Here is a 27,600-nt window from a genome sequence, read left to right on the forward strand (position 1 = left end):
CAGCACAGAGCGGTACGAAGACACTGAATGAACAACAGAGGAAAGAGGAGCGCCCCGACTCGCCCTGAGGAGCTTAGGGAGCCGCGCTGAAGAAACATGGCGGGACTGGTGGCCACGCCCCCTTTTTGGGCCCGCCCCTTGGCCCCGCCCACACCACCGCCCTCTTATAAAAGCCGTGGGTGGGCGTGGCCCCGGGGGCGGAACTTCCGGTCGGACATGACGCCACAGTGTCAACATGCAAGATGGCGGCGCATCACCGGCAGAACACGGCGGGGCGCCGGAAAGTGCAGGTGAGGGCGCGGTGGGACCGCGGTGACTCCGGGGAGAGCCCGGCGCCTCGCGGGGCTGCGGTAGCGCCCGCGTGGTGTCAGGGCGTGGGGGTTTCCACGGCAGCGCCTCCGCCCCCTCTTTCACAGCAACGCTGCGATGAGGGAAGGCACCGCCACACGCCCCCGGTGTCACTCCCCCGCCTCGCTGGCCGCCGCGGAGGGGGCGAGCGACTGCCTGAGGCACCGCGGGCGATGAGCCGCTGCTCGCTGCCCGGCGGGGTCGGGACCCGCAGGAGGCAGAGCTGGACCAGCCCTGATCCAAAGCACAGCGGGAGGTGAAGTTGAAACCGAAAGAACTGTGACACCCAACCCCCCCTGCAGCCCTGCCTCAGCTGTAACGTGAATTTCCAGCAGCAACAGAGCTGCAGGTTCCTGCCGCTCGCTCGGCTGTGTCCGGCGCCAGCGGTTTCCTTCTGGAGCAGGGTGAGAGCAGCTCCTCGGGTGTGCGTTGCCTGTCTGAAACAGCAAACCTAAGGGTAAGGCAGGAGTGTCCAGGCTGGCAGGTCCGAAGGGAATTTACTGGAAAGATGGGCAAGATTATTAACAAGAGCTTGTAGTGTCAGGACAAGGGGGAGCGGGTTCAGTTTGAACGAGAGTAGGTTTAAATTAGGTGTTAGAAGGAATTCTTTACTGTGTGGCTGGTGAGACAGTGGAACAGGTTGCCCAGAGAAGCTGTGAATGCCCCATCCCTGAAGCGTTCAAGACCAGGTTGGGTGGGCAACCTGGTCTAGTGGAAGGTGTCCCTGCCCATGGCAGGGGGCTGGTGCCAGATGATCTTTAAAGTCCCTTCCAACCCAAACCATCTTATGATCTGCCTTGCATCTTACTGCTACTTTGACTTCTGATTAGTATCTTGTCTCTGTTAAACACTGGCCCTTTGCACACATGAGCAGGGAACAGGACTTTTTCTGTTTAGAATTCAAAATTTTGTTCTTCCCAGCTCCAAGCAGCATTTGCTAAAGGAAACCTTTGGCATAGGCAGCCTGGAGGGTGTAGAGCACACCTAAGAGAGAATTAGACTCAGAGGTGTGGGCTCATGTAGTTAGGGGTACATTATTGTAGCCTTGGTGGAGACTGGAATTAGCAATGTGTACAGTAAAAGTCATGAAAATGGTTTTATTTTATGGTCCTCAGTGCTTTGCTGCTCGTTTGTGATGCTGCCGGCCCTTCAGGCATTTTTACAGCTTTCACTATGGAAAAGATTTAATGCTTTATCAATGTGCAGAGCTGCCCAGTGGCAAGTGCAAGTTTCAGCTGTATCTTTCCACTGCGATCAAATGAAATATTGATTAAGCTTGGAATAGCATTAAGATCCTTCCAAACAGAGGTGGGCTTGGTTTTTGAACACATCTTTTGAGTTTTACCACGCAGAGGGAATGTGCACCTCTTTAGAGCCTTTAGTGTTTTCTGTGGTTAAGGGAAGCACTCAGTCACTACTGTATAAAGAATTCACTTACTCTACCAGAAAATTCCTTGGACATTTTTTAAAATACAAAAAATCCAGAGCGTAATATCCCTTTATTGACTTCACTGCCTCTGCCATAAACAAGTTTTTGCAGGTTGCACTTCTAAGGAAGGGGATTTTATTACACCTTGATATTTCTTTGATGTAGTCCTATTTATGAAGGATTATTTCCCTGACAGCAGCATGCATCAAAGAGCACATTATTTCCTTTTTTACTACTACATTTGTTTTCTAAGCATTACTTAGCTCAAAAGCTTATTTTTACAGCTGGTTTTGTGCTGGTTTATGATGTCTTCTTTTCTGTTCTCATTGTGTTATGTGACTGGGTTTTTTTTCCACTTCATGTACTGCTATAGTGATCTGTGTCTTAACTGGTGGACCAGAAGTCTAGATCTGCAGTTTTTTGGTTATATGTTTTTCAAAGAAGCTGTGAATGCCCCATCCCTGGAAGTGTTCCAGGCCAAGTTGGATGGAGCTTGGAGCAACCTGGTTTAGTGGAAGGTGTCCCTGCCCGTGGCAGGGGGTAAGAACAAGATGATCTTTAAGGTCTCTTCCAACCCAAACCAATCCATGATAAACATTTATAAAGCCTTGAGCAGAAGCTGTTGGTTTTTTCTTTCCCTCTTATTATTTCACCTGCTCGATCAGAGACAGGATTTTTTTCATGTAGTTGAATTTTAAGTGGCTGTTTTATCCATCAGCTGCTACTGGAAATATAAAACCACTCACAATTTATTTTGCTTCCCAGTGGCTGAGCATTTAGGATGCTGCTATGTGTAACTTTTCAGGGAGAGGCGGACAGAGGGAGAAATTTGTCCCAAACATATGAGACTATGAGAAGCTTTTTCAAAAAACACCTCTCGGGTATGAAAGTACTTGATTACTTACATGGATGAAGTTTATGGAAATCAGAGCTATTAATATCTTGGATGCACTAGTTTTACTGGTAAGCAAAACCATCCAAAACACCGTCAGTTTAGGGTGTTTCTGCATATAATTTTATGTTTCTAAGGATTTAATCAGACTAGATGCTTTAGGCCTCAAAATAAATTCTGTGCATAGAAAAAGGAAAGAAGTTGAATTATATAAATGGAAGCCAGGCATTTGAAATGTCCAGTGGCAGGTGTTTCTTAAGCATGGCTTGGCATGTCTGAAGGCTGCAGGAGTGAGGTTGTCTGATTTGGGAAGGGGATGAGGATGCAGAGCTGTGTCAGACACTACTGTTGACCATATGCTGTACTTTCAGATCTGCTCCTGGGAATTAAATCAAGATGAAGCCACTTCTCAGCAGGTGGCTTGAAGTAGCTGCCCTTAAGGGGTCACGTTGTATCTGCTCTGCCAGACTTGCTCCCTGGCCAGAATAAATATACCCCCACACTTGAAACATGTGGACAACATGTGGGAATTTTGCCATAACTGTTTTGGATCAGCATCCTTATAAAATTATTGAATTTTAAGTACTTTTTGTCTTTAAGTCTTGTACAGAATAAGATGATCTCATACCCTGTCCCTAGAATTGTTCAAGGCCAGGCTTGATGGGACCCTGAGCAACCTGGTCTAGTGGAAGGTATCCCTGCCCATGGCAGGGGAGTGGAGCAAGGTGAACTTTAAGGTCCCTTCTAACCCAAACCATTATAGGATCTCATTGCACTGATTTGGTCACCTTTATGCTCTACTACTTCAACTTACTACATTTTATATGTATTATTTTTAATATTTTATGCATAATAAATATACAAATTGTATTTATAAATTATATTTATTTCATATAAAATGCTTAAGCAAACAAATAGCCACTAAGTTGATTACACTGTAAAAGGATAAAATGATTTTTTTAATGCCTTCCATTACTTTTATTCTAGAGCCTGGGGACCCTGATAAGAATTCAAATAACGTGTTCTTAATTAAAATCCATATTTTTAGGGATACATATGCTCTACCAAGATACTAAGGCAATAGATTTTTTTTTTCTTGCTACTTGACCACTGCTTTTTCTCTCATTTTGAATGCAATTCCTGTCATATCTCATGGAATCCTCCAGTGATTTTGAAAAAAATTTTTTTTTTTTTTAATTGTTCACAATAGTATTTGTCTTGTGGAATTTATTTTTTTTCCACTTAAAACCAAGGGATGAGTGTCTTTAGAGCTCCACTGGTCAGTGTTTCCTCCACATGATGGTGTGGTGGTATTTTTAATAGTAGATTTTACCCATCTATGAAGGTAAAATCTGTTATAAGGCATGTCTTGTAACAAGGGTCCAGATCAGCTGATACACTCATCCAGGCAAGAAACACATCGTAGGTCCTGCAAGAAATTCACTTGTCTTTGTGTTCTGAAATGCATCTGTTGACAGAGGCTTTATCTCTGGAGCTCTTAGGTAGTCATTAAAATGATTAATCCTGATCCATTTAGGGTACTGAATCCCATAAACTCTTTATACTGAGAGCCCATCCCCTTGTGATGTTTGTACTGTGCTGCTGTGAAAGATTCTTGTCCTTGGGGGAGTTTATAAAAGCTGCAGCAGAGTTGCTGTCAAAGGCCTGGGTCATTATTAAAATATCTCACATCCCAGGAACCCTGTCCCTCTCGGATGGTGGCAGTAAACCCTCAATGATCTGTGTCACAGTCAGGGTTGTCTCTGGTTTGCCACTGACCCTGGGCACAGCAGTGATGGTGCTCCAGCCTGTCCTGCTTGGAACAAATGCCACTGAGTGCTCAGAGCTGTCACTTCCTGGTGATCTCCACAGCCCTTTCCAGGCAGGACACAGGACCTTATACACAGGGATAAAATGTGTGTGCTCCAGAGCAGAGGATAATTTTATCACAGCAGTTTCTCCTCAGCCAAAATCTTACTGCTTTTATGTTCTTTAGATATGCTTGTGTACACACGTACTTGAATATATACATTATATTTTGTATTTGTTTGTATACTCACCAGAGTTACTAACATTTCTTTCTATAATCAGTAACACTCAAAAACCAACCAAACAAAAAAGGCACTTTCTGACCTTACCCCCTAAATAAGAATAAAAAGGAGAACACGTGGATTATCAGCAACCTTCCTCTGTTCTTCTTACTGGTTTTTTTAGTTTAGTGGCCTTGGCAGGTGTGTCCACCATGCTTACACAAGTGTCAGCTCTTTTAAATCAAGTTACTGTTGCTTTTATTGATCTTTTTTAAGTTCCCCGTGCATTTCAACAGATTTTGTGAATCCCTTAACTTTTCCCCTCTGTGTTAAAATAGAATTAACGCATTTGAGTACAAGCCTGGATGCTTCTGGTGTTATATCTCTCTTTCCAAAGGGTTCCTTGAGGTGTTCAGCAAATGTCTCATGAGGTTATTTTTAGTTCAGCCACATATGCCGTGAGTCTTGTTCTGGTTTTGTTAATATTCAAGATGTTTATTTCAGTCTCAATGACTGCTTTGCAGGAGTGAACCTTTTAACATTTTTTTATTCTGGTTGAGGAAAATTCATTAAGCATTTTCAGTGTAAGAGTGGGCAATTGCTTGGATATCATTAGGCCTGTGATATGAGTTGGAGAGTCCATTTTTTGCCATAATCATCCTTTTTCAATTCATACTTTCTTCAGGACAAGTGGTTTGCCTTGTCCTTGCCTGACTGCTCAAATCACAGTATTCATGTGAAATGTTGGTGTGGTATCCCATCAACTTGCCAACCACAAAGTAGGTTTCTTTCATCTTAATTTTCTCTACTTGTGTTTTTAGTATTAGAAATTTAAAAAAAAAAAAGAAGAATGATTTTAAGGAGCACATGCATGATTTGGATTAGAATTGCTTTTATCACTGAAAAATGGCAGTCACAGTTTCTTCCCGTGACAGGCAGACAGTGATCATTACTGATTCGTTGTACAATAGGGATTTCTTTTCCTTTTTACCCTTATTTCTTAAATTATTAAGACAGTTTATCAGGAAAACTAAGCTACCCCTGTGTGGATGGTAAATAAAACTTTGTAGAATTGTAAATCTGAGCAGAGACAAAAGTAACTGGTTGAATTCTGTGAACAGTAGCAGTTGCTGCTGGGGAATTTTATATCAAGCTTTTTTGTTGTATTGCCATATTTTTTTCCATCAAAGCTGTCATGTATTTACAGAAAAAAATGGAATAGTAAGAAATAAGATTTTAATCTTGTTTAATTCAGTTGTTACAGCACAGCTTCTTTGTCCCAAGAAGAAGGATGGTGTCGAGTTTGATGCTGAACTGGTGCTGAGATCCAGCATAGATGGACTTGCTAACCCTAAAACAATATAACTCCTCTCTTTGTCCCAGTTCTTTAAAAATAAAAACAATACTTACCAAGAGATGTTCTACTAAATTCATGTGTGAAAATTATTTAAAAAATAAAGGGTTCTGCTCTGCTTGAACTCCTTTAAATTAAAAAGGTAACATTATTATGAGCAAAAAACTCCTTAAAATGCTTGGATGACTAACATAGTGTGACAGTCTTATTTATGAGTGGAATCAAGAGCTCTGTATTACACCTGAAGATATAACAAAAATGGGAGGTGACTGACAGAAGAGGAGCAAATTCAAAAATTGAAAATTTATCGAAATATATCCTGCTAGCAGTTGCAAGAAGCAAGAGCTGAAGGACCAAGCTGACTTTGAGTCTGACACTGTATTTCAGCAAGAGATTGTTCTCCCTACTAACTAACATCAAATCTGATCTACTTTAGGTTTTGAATTACTTTAATTTGTGTCTTATCTGCTCGCACACAGTATTTTTAACTGAATATTTTCATTGGCTTGCCTCAAAGAGTTTCAAACCAGCATGAATTTGGTGGTCATTCCTTTGCCTTGTGTTTTGTATCATGTTAAACCTTGACTCTGTAAAATTCTTTTACTCCAGTAGTCTGTGTGCCTTCCAGCAGTATAGACATGATATCCTCAAGCCCAACTGAGGAGTTGCACATACATCTTGCTCTCTAAAAAAACCCCAAAACTTAGAAGTATTTGAAGTGTTTTAACATAGAGCTGTTATATGTGGTTAATGGTGTCTTCTGTCAGTAGTGTCTCCAAAGCTGTGTGTAGGTGGAGCATGGATAGCAAGAATGTTATGGATGAGTGGAATGGGTGAGAGCAGCTGAAAGTATTGGAAATTAGGACACAATCTAAAATTGTGAGGAAGAGCTGTGTCTCTGCAAGGACTGTGAGTGGCTGGGAGAACATGAGCAAGAAGTGTTTTAAGAGCATTGGTACATAACATTAATAACTCTAGTGAAGGACTTGTGAAATGATACTGGAGAGTATTAAGGCAGAAGGATTCAGGAGGCTTTTAATTTTGATCCTCCTGTGTCAGTTTGTAGAGCTGCTGCAGCTCTTTCTCAAACAGAGTGGCACTGGACATGTGCTTTCTGGAAGCATCAGTTCTCTTACTGTGCTGCACAGGGACAGGATAATTCAGTTGAGGTGTTGCTCACATTCACCAAATGGACCTGTCATCTCTCGTGGTACAGAATCTGAGATGCTGAAAAATATTTCTTCAGTGATAAGAACCACTCCCTGAATATTTTAATTTGTTGGTTTTGTTTTGTGTAACTGAGATTTGATCTGGAAAACATTTTCTTTATACTACTATAACAGTTATTGGAGTGAAAAATTGCTTTCAGATCTCTAGCCCAAGACTACTTGTAAGCATGTTCAAAACACTTGTACTTGTGTATCCAAATGATTCTGGCTCTGAGCAGATTTGATTATACCAAGCATGAAATTTTACCTTGTTCTGATTATAGTTTACAGAATATGGGAAGAGGCATAACTGGCAGCTTCCCCTCCTTTTCCCTAAGTGTGAGGGCTTTCCTCAGAGTAATACATATAAACCCTATGTAAACCTGGGGATCAGGAGAGCTGCAGCACAGTGTGAGTGGAATAACTCTGAAGAAACTGCAGTGCCTTAGAGCTGTGTTTACTGAACATAATAATGGAGAGTGCTGTGGCCTTTACAGGGTCTCCTGAAATTTCCTTTTAGTGTTTCTGAACAAATCCACGAAATAACCTTTACACACAGTACTGTCAAACACAGAAGGAAAAAACCTAAAGGAATCATTTATCTGAAAGAGCAGTAAAAATTTGAGCTTTCTATTATATTGGAAGATAGGTAGGTTTTAAAAGATTGGTTTAAAAATAATAACAGCTGAATAGCTTGAATTTGTATCTGCAGTCTTTGAATGCTTTAGTCCTTAGTGACCATATCCTCTCCCCTGTGAGAATGGGAAAGACCATCATCCCAGCTATAGAAACTGTGGAACCTTCTTGGGAAGTGAGACACAAACACAGTGTGTTTTCTAAGAGCACCCACAATATGCACATGAAGCAGGGAACTGAACTAAGAATTCTCTGGATCTAACTACACTTGAGTTGTAATGATTAAATAATCCTTTGGGCTGCAGTTCTAGCACTGCTGCTATCTTCTCTGTGACTCTTCCCCATTATATGGGAAATGACTGAGGTGGTGTTGGTGACTCTCAAACCTGCAGACTTAATGCTTTTAAAACTCTTAATATTCTCTACCCAAGACCCTCACAAAGATGAAATTAGATGTTTGGGTTTTGTGGCCAAGTCAACACCTTAATACCATAATTGGATTTGTGCAACTGTGTTCTAGGTCTCCTATGTGATTAGAGATGAGGTGGAGAAGTACAACCGGAACGGGGTAAATGCACTTCAGCTGGATCCAGCGTTGAACAGACTCTTCACAGCAGGCCGGGACTCCATCATAAGGATATGGAGTGTCAATCAGCACAAGGTCAGTCACGAGAGGCTTCCTATCTAAACCTTTCTTCCAAGGTAGGCAAGCTCTCCACAGGTCTGCATCTGATACTGGTTTTTAACAGCTGCCAATTGTTATGATAGCAAAATAATTTCAACGTTGCTCGTACTGTGGTACCTTACATAGCTGTTTAGTTCTGTCACAAAAAGGTTCTGGAACAGTGATTTCAAACAACTCTGGATAAGGGAACTTTTGATGCATTTGAAGGTTGAATAAATTATTACAACAGGATATGACAGTCACAATCTTTTCCATTTGTGATGAGATTTTATGAACTTTTTTTTTCCTTAATTTGCAGCAAGACCCTTATATAGCATCTATGGAACACCACACAGATTGGGTAAATGACATTGTGCTCTGCTGCAATGGTAAAACATGTAAGTATTTGAAAGTTTGAGAACTACAGCATTCAGAGACTGTATGAAGTAAATTGTCTGCTGCTTAAATTATTTTCCATCTTTTTTTTTGCGTGTAAAATTAATTTGTGATGTATATTGTAAATTTGGTAAATAGTGTAAGCAGACGTTTTAATGAAAATTGAAATATGTATATAAATGATTGTTTCAACCTTTTTTTGAAAAACAGAGTAGTATGAATATTCCCTAAAGTTATATGTAAGCCATTAAAATTTAGTCTTTATTCTTTCCAATTTAGTGATATCTGCTTCTTCAGATACTACTGTTAAAGTGTGGAATGCACATAAGGGATTTTGCATGTCAACACTAAGGACTCATAAGGTGAAAAACATTTTCTGTAAATACTGTGTGTGATCACTGCCATTCTTTCAATTATTAAGATGTAGCCTTCAAATGGATGATGTTGTCCGTTCATGTTCTTGTATATATTTTATTGTAGGATTATGTGAAAGCGTTGGCATATGCAAAAGACAAGGAGCTGGTAGCATCTGCTGGGCTGGACAGACAGATATTCCTCTGGGATGTAAATACTCTAACAGCACTGACTGCCTCAAATAACACTGTAACAAGTAGGTACCTGGGGAGGGGAGGCTAATGCAACACATTTTATTGAGTAGTGTAATCTGTGAGATCAATTGAAAACCATAGATGCCTCTTTCTGTCTGTACATAAAAAATGTGCAAGAAATTTTAAGGTGGTTTTAGTACATAATCAGTGCATTTGTTGTGTTATATAATAGCTGGAAATCTAGAGCAGCCAGCAGTCATGGCATTTACAATAGAGGACAAGTCTCTTTGAACTTCTTCTACTGAAATGTGATGTGCTGGTTTCTCTGAAACTTGATAGAGTTTTAGTTTGAGAAGCTTTTTGCTTCTCAACTAACCTGTCACAGAAATTTTCTCTTGGATTATATGTCTCTATGTTTTTTGTGTATTATAAGTTGGAGCTGGTTTTTTGTTTGTATAAATGCTGAAAAAAACCATTGCAGTACAGCTCCTAAAGCAGGACTTACAGATTTATCAAATTTCTCTATCAGAACAATGAAGTTAGTAGTTAAATTAGTTTAAAAAACATGCAAAGTAATACTAAGCACTGATAAGGATAACAGACTGGTGAGGTCTAACTCACTAGATATTGGAAGGCAAGGGGAAACTGTAGATTCTACTCATCAGGGTTAACTCCTAATGTTACCATGATCTTTCAGGAAGTGATCTGTTCTGCTTCCCTCTCCCTGTAAAGGCATTATAGTAAATTATGAGATCTTTCCTTGTACAGCAATTCCAACACCACCTTCTTAGACTAGTCAGGGTAGAGCTGATTAAGTTTCTCTTCTGGGAAGTATCACACCAGTATTCAGGTTCAGTTGGGTTTGATTGCTCCAGTGAATAGCACAGATCTGGGTCATGGGCATTCTGGTTTGTATTGGCTGTTTTACAATAGGTGTTTTTCAGAAAGAGATCTCTGCTGCTTGTTGGGTAGGTTGGAAAAATTTTGTTCAAAGTGACTGATCTCTTTCATTTTCTACTTAATGTTTGATAGATGTTTTAACATAGCAGAGTCTGATGGATGTATTGGGAAAGAACAGAATCAAGTTGCACACTGCCACACTTAGGTTTTCTAAGTAAGAATAGTTGCTTCCTCAGTCATAGGTTAGGAATAACTCAATAAAAATCTGCAAAACTAAAATTTGGAAGTGGCACAACATACTCTTAAGAAATTTCAGGAATATGTGGTTCTGTAAGTAAGAGGCAGGCCTGTAGGGGGTTTTTTGAATTACTGTATTTGGATGATTCTGAAAGGTGTGTTAATTTTATGGATTTGATGGTTTCTGAAACCGAAGGTGCATCTGCTGGGCAGAACTGTCAGTTTGGCATTTGCTCTGTCTACAGGACTTTAATTCAAGTATAGCCTGATGCTGACAAGTCTGAGTAGCCCAATGGAAGAGAGATGGCTTCTAGTGAACTGTGTTGATCTGCAGAATAGTGCTGGAATGGCACACAACTGGAGATACCTAAAGAGATTTACTTTATATTTCCCAGAAATATAAAGTCGTTATATTTATTTATTTACTTGCATTGAAAGAATTATTTTATAGCCAAACCTTGCTATTCTACTTGAACATATTCTACTTGAACATGGAGTTCTTGAAGGAAGAATTTATTTGTGAGCTGACAGGAAAACTCAGTTGTGAGATTATAAAAAAAACCCCCACAACATTTCTTGTACACTGCTACAGTGATACAGAACCTAAATGATTCAAGTAAATCAGAATGAGGAGTACTGCGGAACCGATGCTTGTTTTTTGCCAAAGATCAAATGGAAGCGGAGACATTGCCTCTAAGATGACAGGGGTAAATTTGCATTTCTAGAGTTAGAACACAAATACTTCATGAGGGGGAGGAAAGGTAAGCAGAGGAGTTGTTGTTCTTTCTTTTTAGTGCTCTCAAATAGTAGTGTTTCTGTTGGGAAGAACACAGTAAATGTCCTCAAAGAAGCTGTTTTCCCAAGTCCTTTGAAACAGTATCATTTTTTTTTGAGAGTACAAATGAAGCTTGTTGTTGTACATTAATTTCCTATCTGATTGCCTGGAAGCAATGTACACAAGACAACATTAAGAGGAAGCTTATTTTTAAAGAGTCTCTCAGTCAGCACAGCCATAACTCAAATTAAAAGCAGAGATTTTGCTTTTTGTCCCTTCCAGAAGAGGATGGAGTTGAGCTTTGCTTTTGTTATGGCAGAAATTTTGCTTCTGTACACTTAAGATTCTCTCTTCCATTCCTGGTATCCAGCTTTTGATAACTCTGTGTATCATCCTCTCCTGAATTATTATGATTGTTGAACAGTGTGCTAACCTCCAGGAGTCTTCAGTTATGCAATTTACCTTAAATTGTTCTCTGTGGACAGTGGAAGATTCTCACTTAATTTTGGCTGTGGGTAATATATTTCATTTGACAGTTTACATTTGGATAGCCATAACTGGTGACTAAGAGGACCCTGAGGTAAAGCTGCATAATGCTTCACAGAATCGTAGAATATCCTGAATTGGAAGGGACCCTCAAGGATCATCGAGTTCTGCTCCTGGCTCTGCACAGGACAACCCCAGAAAATCATACTGTGTGTCTGGCAGTGTTGTCCAAATGCTTCTTAAATGCTGTCAGTGTTGGTGCTATGACCACTTCCCTGGGGAGCCTGTTCCAGTGTCCAACCACCCTCTGGGTAAAGAACCTCTTCCCAATATCCAGCCTAAACCTCCCCTGACACAAGTTCTTCCACTGTGACAAAAGGCAATATTATATTATGATATTAGGTTACAAATGCTGTGTTGGAAACTTAGCTCCATGACATACATAAATCATTGTGTGAAGTATCACATTTTCGCTGGCCATGCAGTTTGTTGCTATTCTCAGCCTTCTTGGCATACTGATCATATGGATTTTGAGGCTTAATGAAATGCTTGATTGTGCTCTCTAAATAGATGACTTTCATTTGCTGTGTCTGTGCTTTTCTCAGTTGAGGGACTGGTATTTTACTCTCTTCAAAAGTGGATTAGCCTAGATGGCACAGAATTCCTCAACTCTGATGGTAGGTGTGATGCTAAAGAGCTGCCATATGGTTTGCACAAACTCAGAGGCAGCATCCGTGCTCAAGTAACACATTGCAGCACTGCAGTGTAACTTCTCTGCGTCTTTGCTGAACTAGGAGAAGAGCCTTTAATATAAAATGTAGAATTTTACTGCTACTTGGCTTGGAAAAAAAGTCTCTACGCTTAAATCCAAATACTGTGTGTTACAAGATCACATCAAAGTATCATACTCCAAAAAAGTAGTTGAGCAAGAATAGCTTGATGGTCTTGGTACTGAATTCTGGTGTCAAAAGGGCACCAGGACTGTAATGACCATAAATCTGAGGGGTTATTTTCTTTTTATGCACCAGTAAATTAAGAATTAGGCTGGGGTTTTCCTAGCAATATTCAGATGATAGTCTTTTTTAAAGGAACTCAATATATGGGCCAGAGTGGCACTATTTTCCTGGATCAAAGGATATTAAAATACCAGTTTTAAATGAATAAGTATGGGGTTTTTTTTTCAAATGACAGCATTAAAACTGAATACGTAATTTTTTTTTTTAAATAGCTTCTTCCCTGAGTGGGAACAAAGACTCAATCTACAGCCTTGCAATGAATCAAATGGGAACAGTTATTGTATCAGGGTCCACTGAAAAGGTAAGCAAAATTTGGTAAGGCTCATTCCACTTCAGTTCGAAGTGTAGTATAGAGAGACAATTTTATTCATGTTCAGTGTCATGTCTGTAGCAACTTTTGTGGTTTTAATAGTGAGTGTAAACACTTTTTTTTTTAGTGGAATTGTAGGATACAAATCCTGCCTCAGTCTGAGGATGTCACATATCCATAAAGCTTTCATACATGGGGGGACAATCAGATCATCTTGTGTAACCCTCTCTTTTTCAAAGATCATTACATTTCACCACAAGAGCTCTGATTTTTGTGGGCACATGACTCAGATGATTATATAAACTGAAGCAGTTGCTGCAGGTAGGAAAGAAACAGTGCCAGCAATTTGTGAGATCCCTGCAGGAGGTGGGAAATGAAGTGAGGTAATGAAGTTCAAGTGTCCCCAAGAGACAGCCCTTGTTCTTTGTTGTAAAGGAAACTGAAACATGCTTAGGTCCCTGTGAGTTGTTTTTTTACCTAATCTAACCTTGAGAGAATTTTGTTTCCAAGACAGTGTAAAAATGAAAATAGGATACACCAATGAATCATCTGAGAAGTTTCTCAGAATCTTTTTCACCCACATCACACTTTCCTGTTTCCTGTTGCTTCCATTCTTTTATTTCTTAAGAAGCCAGAAGAAGCCAGAATAAATTCAATTAAAATCAAGAGAAGATCACATCTGATTACTAGACTTGCATAATGTCTGTCTTTTTCTAATATATGGTTACAGTGATGTAATCTGTGTGTTTGGATTGATTCTTTTGGAAAGCCTTGATTTCCACAGAGGAAACGCATTGGTGGGAAGAATGGTATTAATTCCAGTTATCCAATATCTGTTTCCGTAGGTTCTAAGGGTGTGGGATCCGAGAACTTGTGCAAAACTAATGAAACTCAAAGGGCACACAGACAATGTGAAAGCTTTGTTGTTGAACAGAGATGGCACCCAGGTATGTGCTTTAACCTGAGGCAAAGGCATTTTACAGAATGCAGAAGTGTCATTAGTCTTTTTTGATATAATTGTTTTATGTCATAGATTACAGAAGGTAATTTAACAAGTATTACAGATATTTAGTGATTAAGGGAGGGAAGCTGTTGGGTGAAGGTTGTGTTTTATTACAGGCTCATCCAGGTATGGAGGGGGTAGTTTACATAAAACTGTGACTAGCCTTGTTATTTGCCAGTCTTTGTTTGGCACCATCTTAATGGAAAAATATGACCATAAGAATTATCAAAGCTTTTTATGGAAAAGACAGTATTTTAAAAGACTTAAATACCTGCTTGATTGAAGTGTGATGGTTGTTGCTCAGTGTCTTTCAGGCAGCTCTGATGGGACTATCCGCCTGTGGTCGCTTGGGCAGCAGAGGTGCATAGCCACATATCGAGTCCATGATGAGGGTGTTTGGGCTCTGCAGGTCAATGAAGCCTTCACTCATGTTTATTCAGGAGGAAGAGACAGGAAGATTTACTGTACAGATTTACGAAATCCTGATATCCGTGTGCTTATCTGTGAAGAGAAAGCACCAGTTCTTAAGGTAATTGAGTTTAATTCAGAGAATCACTGAATGGCTGAGGCTGGAAGGGGCCTCTGGAGGTCTGTCCCCCCCAACTCAAGGAGGGCCACCAGAGCTGATTGCCCAGCACCATGTCCGGATGGCTTTGTGAGTTCTCCACCCTTGAAAATACTCAAATCTCTCTGGGCAACCTGTACCAGTGCTGCATCACCCTCACAGTGTAAAAAGGTAGTTGCAGGTTATCTAACAAAATAGTGGCTTGAGTGATGTAAGTTGATAGAAAGAATGTGCGTTGGGTAACAAGCATTTACTGTGTCACATCTTAGTAGATTGGCTTTGTCTCCCATATTGCATCTGAAGCTGAATTGTCTGAAGAAGATAGATGCCTGGCAACTACTGAAAATATGCAAATTCAGGTACTTCAGACATGAAAAGTTGGTTTTATCAGGCTCTAGTACAGTTTTAAGAAACTGAGCTGGCGTTGCCAAGGCTTTGTACAAAACCAGATTTTTCTTAGCAGCAACATATGTGCACAGGACTGTGTTAGAATCTGTTGTGTACTCAGGGGAAGCAGGAGTAAAGTTGATTGTGGGTTTTTTGAACACTGAAACTTGATGTGTTTGTGGAGAAAACTGCACGTGCAAGTCTCAGTCTTTTGAAGAGGCTACTTTTTGGATTTTTTTGTTGTTTGTAACTAGATGACATGACCCTGGAACCTGTAGTTGTTTAAGGAGGGTGCAATTGAAACAGATACCTACAGATATAAGCAGTCTGGCTTTTCTTGTGAGTGAACTCTGGCTGTGTTCAAATCCAATCTTGGATATACTAATTTAGTTCTGAAAAAGTAACAATCTGGGAAATTGTAGTTCAAAATGAGAAATGAAAGCTGTGGTCAGCTGTACAGAGATCAGAAGGGGTCTATAATAACTTGGCTGTGGTCATTCATTACTGGCTGAAAAATGTAATGGCCGAGCCAAAAGTATAAAGTTAATTAGTACAAAACTTCTTATGTTCTCGTTTTAACCATATGAAGTGTCTGAATGCAAAGTAGTTCAGAAAATACTGTGCTTATCAAACTATCCATTAGATAAGATTGCATCTTGCTAGAAGCAAATTTAAATGCTGGGCTGTTTAGACACATTGCATCTACTCTTATCCGTGTCCCAAATTTATTTGTTGAACATTTGAAACAATTTCTCTGCATTTTCAGATATTTCAGCTTAGTTTCTTTTCCTTTAAACTTTGTATTTCTGTAGTAAACTGAAAGTAGTGCTGTTCCTGAGATACTTCCAAATATGGGAGCCAGTCTACACAGAGCAATATTAATTATCAAAGGAAGACTAATGTAAGCATGACTGAACGTTTCTGTGTTTCATTATTTAGATGGAACTTGATAGATCAGCTGATCCTCCTCCAGCACTTTGGGTTGCAACAACTAAATCCTCTGTGAATAAATGGGTAAGTGATATATTTTACAGTCTGATTTCAATTAAGTAGTCTTGGGAATTGCAGTCTTGGTTTGGGAGCTGTTGGGCTATTGCTTGCAATTTGGCTGTGACTTGCTGTGATCTGTAAGGTTTCCTTATAAAAAAATCATTAAATGTTAATATTGAAATTGATCAAAAGGCATTAAGCTTTGAATTACTTCCTTTGCTCTCTATTTGTAGTGCTTTTAGAAACAAATTATCTTTCTTGGAACTGAACAGTTAACATCTAAATAGCAGCATGAACTGACAGTTGTTACATATAAAACCAGAGTTTATAGATTATTATGAATGTGTCATTATTTTGTTTCTTTCTTTAGACTTTGAAGGGAATTCATAATTTTAGAGCATCAGGAGATTATGATAATGATTGTACCAATCCCATACCACCCCTGTGTACACAACCTGACCAAGTTATAAAAGGTAAACAACTTTTTCAGAAGACCTTATAAAATACGGTACCATTAGCAGAAATTATACAACTTTAAGACTGACTCAGGTTTTTAGATACTTGATACTATGATTTGAACTAAAGCAAAGACAATGTAGTTACTGTCTATCCAGAGTTAGTTACAGTTAAAATAGTGTTTACACCTTAGTGTAAACCAATTCTTATATAAAAAAGTGAAAGCAAAGAACAGTACACATGTCATGTTGCACAATTTAATGTGATATTAGAAAAAATAATGACTGTAGTGACCTTAATTCTTGTTTGTTTGGCAGGGGGTGCTAGTATTATTCAGTGCCACATTCTTAATGACAAAAGACACATATTAACCAAAGACACAAATAATAATGTGGCATACTGGGATGTCTTGAAGGTAAGTATATTATTTCAGATCAAGTTTCTACTGTTGGATGATTAATTATTTTTTCCTTTATATATATATATTTTTGTGTGTGTGATTCCTGTGAGTCTTCTTTCTATGTCAAGACATAATGCAAAGTTTGCCTTTTGAAAGGGGAGGGGGCATTTCTGAGCTTTTCTGTGTCTTTGCCTGATGTGAGGCAAACACCTGCATTCACCTGGAATTCAGACCCTTGAATTCACCCACAAATTCAAGGGTTGTTCCCATTGCAGTAGTTGATCTGAATTTGCTAGATTTGAAACAAAAATTACTTACCACATAAATTACTGTTCAGTTTTTTGGGAAACGTTTGAACTTTTAACTTTCATGTTTCTGGGCTGCAGTACTCCTGGAGAGATCAGAAACCATAATCATTCCACATGTGTATGAAAGTCAAGTTAAAGATTTGGGTGTTAATATGGCTCAAAACTTGTACTTTTTTTTTGGTGTACAGGCATGTAAAGTTGAAGACCTTGGGAAAGTAGACTTTGAAGAAGAAATTAAGAAGCGATTCAAAATGGTGTATGTGCCAAACTGGTTCTCAGTAGACTTGAAAACTGGGGTGAGATGCAACTCCTAAATCTGTTTTTCTAATGTCATATTTCATACACTGTTTGTTCACAAAGCTTTTAGCTTGTTACAATTTTAGAAGAATGTTCATCGCTTAGCTGATGGGTTAGATTTATTTTCAAGTAAAACAGCAAATTTTACTTCTGAATCTGAACAACAGATTTTTTTATTATTTTTTCCCTCATGGTGTGGTCCACCAATACCAATTATGAATTAATACAGTTTGGTAAACAGTGTGTGCTGCCATGCATTTAGAAATTCATTGGTTTGTAATCCCAGTTAAGTGTGATCAAAATTATAAATTTATAGACTTGTTTAATCCAAAACAACTATTACACTCCTCTCCCTGGTGGTCTTTTGCCAATAGATGTTGACAATTACTTTGGATGAAAGTGACTGCTTTGCAGCCTGGGTTTCAGCAAAGGATGCTGGATTTAGCAGTCCAGATGGTTCTGATCCAAAATGTAAGTTTTAAATAATATTTTTACTTCTAAATAATATTTTTCCTTTTTTTTTAAAAAAAACAGAAAAGTTCCAGTATGCATGTTTTGAAGTGTTCAAATGCCTATGTCAGTAGCTGGTTGGATTTTAGGACTTATTTTCTTAACATCAAATTCTGCAGTGACTTCTCCAGTGACACTGTTTGCTTTTTTTCTGAAACATTTCTATCATGTTCAGGTTTTCTGTTTAACTTGGTTTCAAACCTTCAAGAAACAAAAGGGAAAAAGTAACTGTGACCTAATCTAGAGAATGTTACATCACGTGAGTGATCCAACAGCAGGGATTCTAAAATCATCTTTTTCTGAAAGATTGTAACATAGAGCTCTGAGATTGTGATAAGCAGATTTCTGTGCCCATAAATAGCTGCAGATCAAATGTAGAATATTATGTTACCAACATTTTTCCTGTAACTGAAGTTGCACTTCACTGTGTCTTGACAGTAAACCTCGGAGGGCTTCTGCTACAAGCACTTCTGGAGTATTGGCCTAGAACACATATCAATCCAATGGATGAAGAAGAAAATGAGATGAACCATGGTTAGTATGTTAATATTTTCCTTTTTTAGGATTTGTTCATACCTTCTGTTTATTTATTTCTGTTTCTTGAACAGATACAACATATTTGCTCTTTTCTCCCTGTCTCTCTATGCATTATAGTCTAACGTCTTTTAACCCTTTTAAATTTACTTTACACCAGAAAGTGTGTTGTACTTTTGAAAGCATCAGCAAAAATCTTAAGAACTCTGGTCTGTAAAAAAAGCAGGTGAACAGAAGAATTCAGATGATTCTGAAGTTACAGAAACATGATGCCTTGATGAAGAACAATTACTGACACACTAAGGCTTGACTTAGAGAAGAAACAGCCTAGATATTGACAGCAAAGAGCAATAGTTCAGTTCTTCAACATTAGCAAGTATTTTCTTGACATAATTCCAGTTTTCTTCTAGGTATTATGAACAAAAGAAAAGAAAAGAAAGATTCATTTGAAAAAATACTTTTGGTATAATAATATGTGAAGTAGGTCTATAGAAAACCACCTTAGAATGGTGTTTTAAGGTAATAATGCTAATCCTAATCAGGCATGAGATGAAAAGCACAGCTATGTAAAATGTAAGATAGTGGCTGAATTTGGCAGAATAAAAGAGAATATGTAACTCCTAAGTTTGAAATCAATTCAAGCTAGATCAGAGTTGACTGAAAAGTCTGGTCTTTGGTGATTAAGAAATTACTTTCTGTAGATAGATAATGCAATTAGGGAAACTGTACATTCAGCAATATCTTGCCATTTTATGACAAAAGATTGTGCCAAGAGTTAGTTACTTTCTTCTTTCAAAAATGATCTCCATGGAGGGTTACAGCACTTGGCAGACTCTTCTGGATCAAGTTGCTGATTCTCATACTGTTGTGTATTGGCAATCTACAGCTTAGAGCCAGACAAGATATGAGAAATGCAAAATCAGTCTTCATTTCATTTCAAAATTAAAAACTGAAGAAACTGACACTGAGCAGTGACTTAAGATGAAGTTGGACACTGAAATTTTTGTAGAGAAAATATAAATAAACACACATAAATGTGTGTATATGTGCAGTGCTGTTCCTCTCAATTGGTAAGAGAAGTGTTATAGTTTCAAACTCTAGGATTTTTCACTTGCTGTAACTTCAGTATCATGTTTGTCACTTCTAATATAGATTTTTTCTTTTTTTGGTTTCTTTGCTTAATACAACTTCTGACCTTTCTTTCACTACATATGTTTCTGGTTAGAAAGCTAAGGAATCATTGATCTCATGAGACTGTGCCATCTAAATATATTATGTTGCTTGAGTTCAACATCATGTTCAAATACAGTAACTAGATGCTGTAGTGTAATGGAGATGATTTTTCCCAAGTGCAAGTCAGGCATCTGAATTCTCCTGTTTCAAGATACCTGACTGACTGGAAGCTGCACTGTTCAATAGGTGCATAAGTAATGCTGATTTTTCTTTAATCTTGTCTTGTTCACTGATATGGAATCAGGTTCTTCAGTGCTTGAAGACCATCCTGCCGTAACTGGCTATAATAAATAGAATTTATAATGCAGGAACTTGAAGGAACTGTGAGTCTGAGCTTTTCCTAGTTTACTGTTTTGACATCTGGCAAATCCAGGTAGAAGAGCAAAGCCAGTATCCTTCAGAGTTCTGTACTGTCAGTGGAGAAGGGAAGAATAGTCTTGTCTCAGCACAGTCTCTTCAGTTGATTTCTAATATTAGGATTTGTCAAATTGAACAATACTTAGAATTCTGTTAAGGAAATGGAAAAAAACTAGTAGTAGGGTTTTGGCTCCTGAGCTCTATTTCCCCTTTCTCAAAGGCTTTTGAAATGGGCCTTACACAAACCTTTTTTGATCTCATTACTCTATACTGTTCCTTCTTATATACTTGCTGCATGTTGGAAATGGGGATTTTCTTGTTTTATGTAAAGTGTATGATGTTGTTAATTTATGAAATAAATTAGCTGTAGATGGAAAAGGCACGTTTTGATCTATGAATGCCCAGTTTTAAGGCCTACTGCAATCTCACTGCTGTGATGGTTTCTTTTTCTGACAGTGAATGGTGAGCAGGAGAACAGAGTCCAGAAAGGAAATGGATACTTCCAAGTGCCACCACATACACCAGTTATTTTTGGTGAGGCTGGAGGACGCACTTTGTTCAGGTATAAAAACTCAAGTAAATTCAGTAACTAAATGATCACTTCTCTGCACAAGCAGGAACATTATCAAAATGCAGTGCTTCCATTCTGTACTGGACATTCAAGACATGCCTTTGACAGGCAAAATAAGCAGCTGTTGATGATAATTTGGCATTGTCCCACTGAGTATGTGAGTTTGAACATCAACAAGGTGTGGGGCTTTACAACAGTAAGAGTTGTGTATAGTTCTTAGCTGTGTCTCATAGCTTTGAAATCACTGGGTGCCCTCTTTCTGCAAACTGATTAACTGAACTTTGGTTTAGAATAAAAGTCTAGATTTACATTCTTGTAGAACTTCTCTTATGGGTATGCTGTGCTGGTCTTTGAGAAATAATGGCTCATCCCAGGGGATCCTGCTTACTAGAGAGTTGGTTTCTGCTCCCAGAATTACAGCCAGTGATGCATTAAAGGTCCTAAGCTGTAGCAGGTAGGAGCACAGGTTCTGTGTTGTAATGTTTATATTCTAATTACTCTTCTAGCTCTTCTCATTCTACATTGAAAAAGCCTAATTATGATATGTGATACATAAGAGACACTTTAATAGTGCAGCAAAACAGATACTGAGCTTTGAAACACTGTGAAGTATCTGATATTTACTGACATAGTGGATTTTAAATTTAAGGGTTGGGAGATGTTTGGGTTTTTTAATTTTGTTTCCCAGGCTGAATAAGCCCAAAAATGATGTAACTTTCAGTCCGTGAACAGGTCAGTAAAACAGGGAAAGCAATTCCAGCTTTGTAAACTGACTTTTTTTTGCTGCAGTATCAATGTATTTAAATTGTACCTGAGGCTTAATCTTTGCCTCCATTCTATACTGGTGGATCTTAGCTCTTACACAGCTTCTTCCTAGGAGAACACTGGGAAGACCCCATTGAAGGGAGCAAGCCACGCTTGTGGGACCTAAAAGATGGCTTGCAGGACTCCAACAAAATACCTCACTGGAATTTATAAAATTTTATCTGGCTTTGTTTCATCGTTGTTTGTGCACATTTCTTAAAATTGGTTTCATTCTTTCTATTTGGTGAGGGCTTAGCAGATGCTTTAAATCAAAGCTCATTTATTTGAAGCAGAAAAGAATTGCTTTATGCCAGGTGCCTTTCCCCTTCTCCTGACAATTTCGTTCTTCAACACACAAACTTACACAATCCAGAGCAAAGTAGGTTTTTAAATTTTCTCTGTGTCATGGCCACAGTTTCCTAGGATACTACTCCCTGTTTCTGCTCTGGGATCTGTTTTCCTGCAGCTACTACTCGTACAGAAAAGAAATGATCAGTAAGTTAGATGTTGCTGACAAAGTTCAAACTCCCTACCCATTAAAAGGGCAGGTCCTCTCCTGAAAGCTTTTCAATGCAACTTACAATAATTGTTTTTGTTCACAAAGGTTATTTCTGTGTGTCTTAGGTTATTATGTCGGGATTCAGGTGGAGAAACCGAGTCTATGCTTCTTAATGAAACTGTGCCACAATGGGTAATTGACATCACTGTGGATGTAAGTGTTGTGTGCATAAGTGTTGCTTTTTTACTGTGGCTTTTTTTTAAGATGTACTACAAGTGTTTTTAATTGTGCAGTGTCTGAAATTACATTTTAAATTTATGCTCTGTTTGTATTCAAAATAAGTGGCCTGGAGGTCTGTATTCAGGACCCTTTGAGATTCATGATTTTTTTCATGTGTCCAGTTAATGTATTTTTGCTCACTTTTTTCAGACATAAAGTCTTAGAAAAAGATTTCAAAGCCCTGTGCATAATTGGTATCATTTTCAAGTGAGGAGCTCAGGAACAGAGAATACACATCATATTGCTGCTGTCTTTTGATATATCTAATTGCCTCTGAAATAACTGATAATTTATATTCAAAAGCTCAATGATCTGTGCATCATCTAAATTGAAGTGTCTCAGGAGTATGAGTAATTTGGAAGTTGGCTGTGGTGGGGATGTTGATTAAGAATCTCTCATGGGTTTTTATAATTAGGAGCTGAATATACTTCACATACCAGCTGGTGGAAATAGTATCTGACAACGGTTCATCCTAAATTAACACTTTCCAAATGTGTTTCCTTCTAGAAAAATATGCCCAAGTTCAATAAGATTCCCTTCTACCTCCAACCTCATTCATCATCAGGGGCAAAAACTCTAAAAAAGTAAGTAATGCATGTTTGACTTTGATAAACTGCAGAAAGAGAACTGCATGCTAAAAAACCCCACCAACAACAAAGAAAACAAACAAGCAAAACCCAACCAAATAAACAAAACAAAAAAACACTCCACCAAACTAATTCAGAGCATTGCTCTGCAGCATTGAGTTATATCAAAATATTTGAAAGAACTAGAGGTTTCTTTTGGGTTTGGTGGGCAGTTGTTCAAGTTTATGCTAAGAAATGTCTAAGAACTAATTACTGAAATGAGACTGTCTTTTGTGGTACTTAATCAGAAAACAGAGGAACTAATGGATTGTTACTCTGTTCAGAACCACAATTTTATGTTTCCTATGAATGGTAGCTTGTTAAAAGGAAAAGATAACAAAACCTGACAGTAGGAAAAGCAGGATAGTCTGCCAGTCACATGAGCTGTAACTGGGAGCTGTATAGGTTAGAAATCAACAACTCTGATGTGACCTCAGTGTCATAGACAGTATGCCTGCCATTTATATCCAGCAATTTTCAGTAGTTTACACAAATACCTATTTTCTCCATATATTTTACTGAGTTTTTCACATCAGAGACTGTTAGTGAGAGAGGAGTTTCACAGGCTTTTTGTGTCCTTTGTGGAAAAAGTGCTGCTGCTTATTACAGGAGAATGTCCTCTGGTTAATGTAGTGGGGTGAACAGCATTTTCTGGCTTAGCTCTCTAATTCTATATCCTCTGACCTTCTACTAACACCTTTCTATTGAAAGAGTTAGGGTAGTGTGCAATACTCTTCATCTAAGCTTTGATTTTAATCTAATCCTTTGAATATCTTACCAGTTTTCTGAATCCCTTTTTCTGTGAGGCTCTTTGGATAAATAGCAGTTATGATCCTGGTATTCTGGATAATCCCGATAATTCACTATTAAACTTATAATATAGAGAGATTATCTGTGTACTTGCATAGTTTGCTACAAACTAAGGTACTGTGAGGGTAAGAAATATGATTTCTCAAGTTTTTTCCTTACAAAATTCTCTCACTTTATCTAGAGACCGACTGTCAGCAAGTGACATGCTTCAGGTGAGGAAAGTGATGGAACATGTGTATGAGAAAATCATAAACTTGGATAATGAGTCTCAGACAACCAGCTCTTCCAACAATGAAAAAACAGGAGAACAAGAAAAAGAGGAGGACATCGCTGTGCTAGCAGAGGAGAAGATTGAACTTCTGTGCCAGGACCAGGTAAGTTCCTTGGGTGTTTTAGCCTGTGATCAAACCCAGTATTTAGCAATGAATAGGTTGTGAATTTTTGAATCCTGAGCTGGAAATATGCTGTAGATTATCTGCTACCTTCAAAACTAAGGAAATGTTTCGACATCATGTTAACTTGGAGCTGACACAAGTTCAGACATTTGCAGATAGCCAGAACAAAGAATTTCTGTAGTGAGCCTGTTTTATTTGGTCTGAATAGTGGCTTTTGCAGGGTTACATACTCAACAAATGGACTTAATACAATTGCAGAATTCTGTTTGACTTTTTGGTTTTTTTGTAATGCTCGGAACTCTACATTTTTAGCAGTGTTCAAAATTCGTCAAAAATGATAAATTGCCTATTTAAGCCCATGAAGATTAAGTATTGGAGAGGTGGTTGTAACACGAAGTCACGTGTTACATTGCTAAAACCTTTCAGTAACGCATCAGGTTTACTCGCTGGTTGAAAAATCTGAGCCTTTGCATGGTTCATCTTGGTACCAGTTCACCCACGGGAGTGTTTTATCTGGGAATTTCTGACAGTCTAGCAGATCCATGGAGTAAAAGATGAATTTTTTTCTGTTTTAGGTTTTGGATCCGAATATGGACCTTCGAACTGTAAAACACTTCATTTGGAAGAGTGGTGGGGACCTGACACTTCACTATCGCCAGAAATCAACGTGAGGGGAGCACGGACCCAAGTGGTTCATTATTTACTTGACCATACTGTACTGGTTCCAAGAGTAGTACTATAGAAGCCCACTGAACCCCTAAGGTAGATGAGACTGCTAATGACTCAGTATGGATGGGAAGTATGCATTTAATTGAAGTGACTAATAGATCTGTAAAATAGAGGAAAAAAAATCCATATGACTTAAACTAAAGTCTGTCCTCCTCTCAGTCAGTGAGGTGGGAAGTCCCTGAGTGGTTCGTGTTGTGTGAGGTGTACAGAGAGTGGATGATAACCCAGTGCAGACTTTTGCTTCCTCCTTTTTGCTTTTGTTTTTTTTTTTCCAGAACATAATATAGTCATCTGCTCATGCTCGACATGAAACTGGTTTGGCCGTATTAGTTGCTGTGTTCACAATGTAATTCGGAACTGCCCAGAAGGTATTTTTAGTACATTCCATTCATAAAGTTCCAGCAGTGATTTCTCACAGGTTACTCAAACATTTCTGCCACTAGAAGAAATTTGGAAAAGGAAAAACCCCAGAAAATACGTATTGTATTGTAATTCATACTTGAATGAACTGGCCCATTTAATTGTGAACAAAGGGTTAACTTTAGAATTGTTGTAATTGCTTTAGAGAGCTTTTGATGTGCAAGATAAGAACACTAGAAAAATATCAGAGTCTAATGATGCTGTGCATCATTATAGAGTGAACATGCTTTGCAGCAACTTAGAGATTTTTTTTTTAAATATATATAACTACTTCCTGCGCTGTGTCCTAGGTGTTCTAAAGACACACTAGTCTAATTTTTGGTAACTGTTCTCCAAAACTATGTGACATTTTGTTAAAACTTCAAACCATTCTGAATATAACTTAATATGTTTAATGTTAAACTTTAGAAACTTCTCTGCAGATTTCATGTTCATGAGATAAAAAACCTGATTTTTCTTTTCCGAAATTTTATATGCAGTTGTTCTTTTGTTATAGATTTACGCAGATATCGTTTTCCCTGCTATTTCTAAAAATCTGTGACTGTCATAGGCTCATGGTAATCTTTTATAGAGGTTTAACTTATTGGGGGGGATGGGGGTAAAGGCATTTCAGCTTTTTGTGAGAAGATATGGGGATATCCCAGAAAACCATTTGTAGCCAGAACAAATTACAAATCCTCGTAGAGAAATGGTGTAGAAATGACTCTTGTCTGAAGCAGAAGCACAAGTGCCTTCAAGGGGCAGTATGTTATTGGAGTCTCTTCAAGAGACATAATGATCTTGCCCTTCCTGTATCTTGCTATCAAGGTTTAGGTTGAGGCCTAAAAAGAAGTCCCAATAAATTATATTACTGGGATTGTGTTGGTCAAACAAAAGGTAAAATATTTTTCATTGTGTTTTATTTGAAAAAAATAGTCAAATCCTTCCCTTCTGCACTCTTAACCCATCAAAACAAACTCATTGCTTAGAGACAAACCATGGTTCAGAACTAAACTAGCATGTTTTCCCTGTCTTTTGAGGGTCAGTTTCAGTTTTTAATCTCCATTTCTTCGTGTGCTTAGTTTGACACAACTGTGCTGTAACTGCACATTTTTAGCGCTGCTTGTGAATTAAATGGTTAAACAGAATTGTAACTTCTATTGATAAATTGTCCTGACTTGTATTTATTAATAGCAAGGATCTATGCTTATTCCAATAGGCACTGTTTAAGTTTGGGTTTGTTTCCTCATTGTCTTCCTGTCCTATTGTATACATTGGAGTTGGTCCCAGAAATTTTGTTTTAAACCAGCCAAGATTGTAATTTTTTTTCTTTTTTTTTTTTTTTTCCTTTCTAACCATCCTGAAACACAGTAACAGGAAAGATTGACAGAAGAGTCTGCAATGCCAGAAGGGTAAATGATCTTTCACAGTTGTATAGAATAAAAGGCTTTAGTTAAAATGTTTTCAAGTTGTTTTGTGTACCAGATTAATGATGCAATTTTGGAGCTTTGATCTTTGCTACTGAATGTTACAAAGGGCTTCAGAGTCCTTCGAAGCCTCAAATAATAGAATGGCTGAAGAAATGGCAGTACCTTAGCAGAATCACATGAAGATGATCATATAATATGGTTGAATGTAAGAATTTAGGAGGTGTGCAGACCTTCAAGTGTGAGCTCTGAGCTCCTATTGAGGTGCCAAATGTGCTCAAGTCATGCTGCTCACCTGAGCAGTGCTGCTTTTGTACCATGAAAGTAGTTTGTGCTGACAAGTGACTGGTGCCAGCTGGTGCTGAGTTGTCTGGATGTGGAAAGGTTGTATCCTTGTAAGAGGCACATGAGAAACCAAGGCTGGTTTTCCTGATGCTGAAAAAGCCAGGACAGGATGCTCAAAGCTTTTGCCACGGGGACTGTCAGCTGGGCTGCTCTGGTGGAGAATGCAGTAATTCAGTAACCAAATGTCTTCCCAGAGACTCCCAGCATCTGACTTACATGGAGTATAAAGTGAGAGGAGGGGGTTTTTTGCTACTCCCTTTTAATTTCTGTCATCTTTTCTGGACTTGTGCTGTCTGTAAGGGTCCTGAAGGCAAAAGCAGGAGAATTTTGAGTTCATCTGAGAGTCATAGCTCCTGGGGACATTGTGAACAGAGAGAGTTCCAGTTTGCCAGAATCACAGAAAAGGCCACTGATTTGTAGAAGTTATTTTAATTTCCAAGTTCATGA

The 27,600-nt window shown here is 38.5% G+C and overlaps 1 protein-coding gene across 1 annotated transcript; it reads left to right on the forward strand.

Moving 5' to 3' along the window:
* Positions 1 to 199: 199 nt before the first annotated feature.
* On the forward strand, positions 200 to 26,840 carry WDR48 (WD repeat domain 48). The gene is made up of 19 exons (XM_027660601.1): positions 200 to 290; positions 8,418 to 8,558; positions 8,881 to 8,959; positions 9,237 to 9,319; positions 9,438 to 9,567; positions 13,132 to 13,220; positions 14,075 to 14,176; positions 14,537 to 14,761; positions 16,124 to 16,198; positions 16,545 to 16,647; positions 16,948 to 17,045; positions 17,527 to 17,634; positions 18,010 to 18,106; positions 18,584 to 18,679; positions 20,726 to 20,831; positions 22,269 to 22,356; positions 22,930 to 23,006; positions 24,040 to 24,232; positions 24,829 to 26,840. Exons 1-19 carry the CDS (start codon positions 243 to 245, stop codon positions 24,922 to 24,924), a joined length of 2,034 nt encoding a protein of 677 aa, XP_027516402.1. The 5' UTR covers positions 200 to 242; the 3' UTR covers positions 24,925 to 26,840.
* The last annotated feature ends 760 nt before the right edge of the window (positions 26,841 to 27,600 follow it).

This window comes from Corapipo altera, unplaced genomic scaffold (genome assembly GCF_003945725.1).
Source record: "Corapipo altera isolate COAL_440 unplaced genomic scaffold, ASM394572v1 126, whole genome shotgun sequence".
Lineage (NCBI taxonomy): Eukaryota > Metazoa > Chordata > Aves > Passeriformes > Pipridae > Corapipo > Corapipo altera.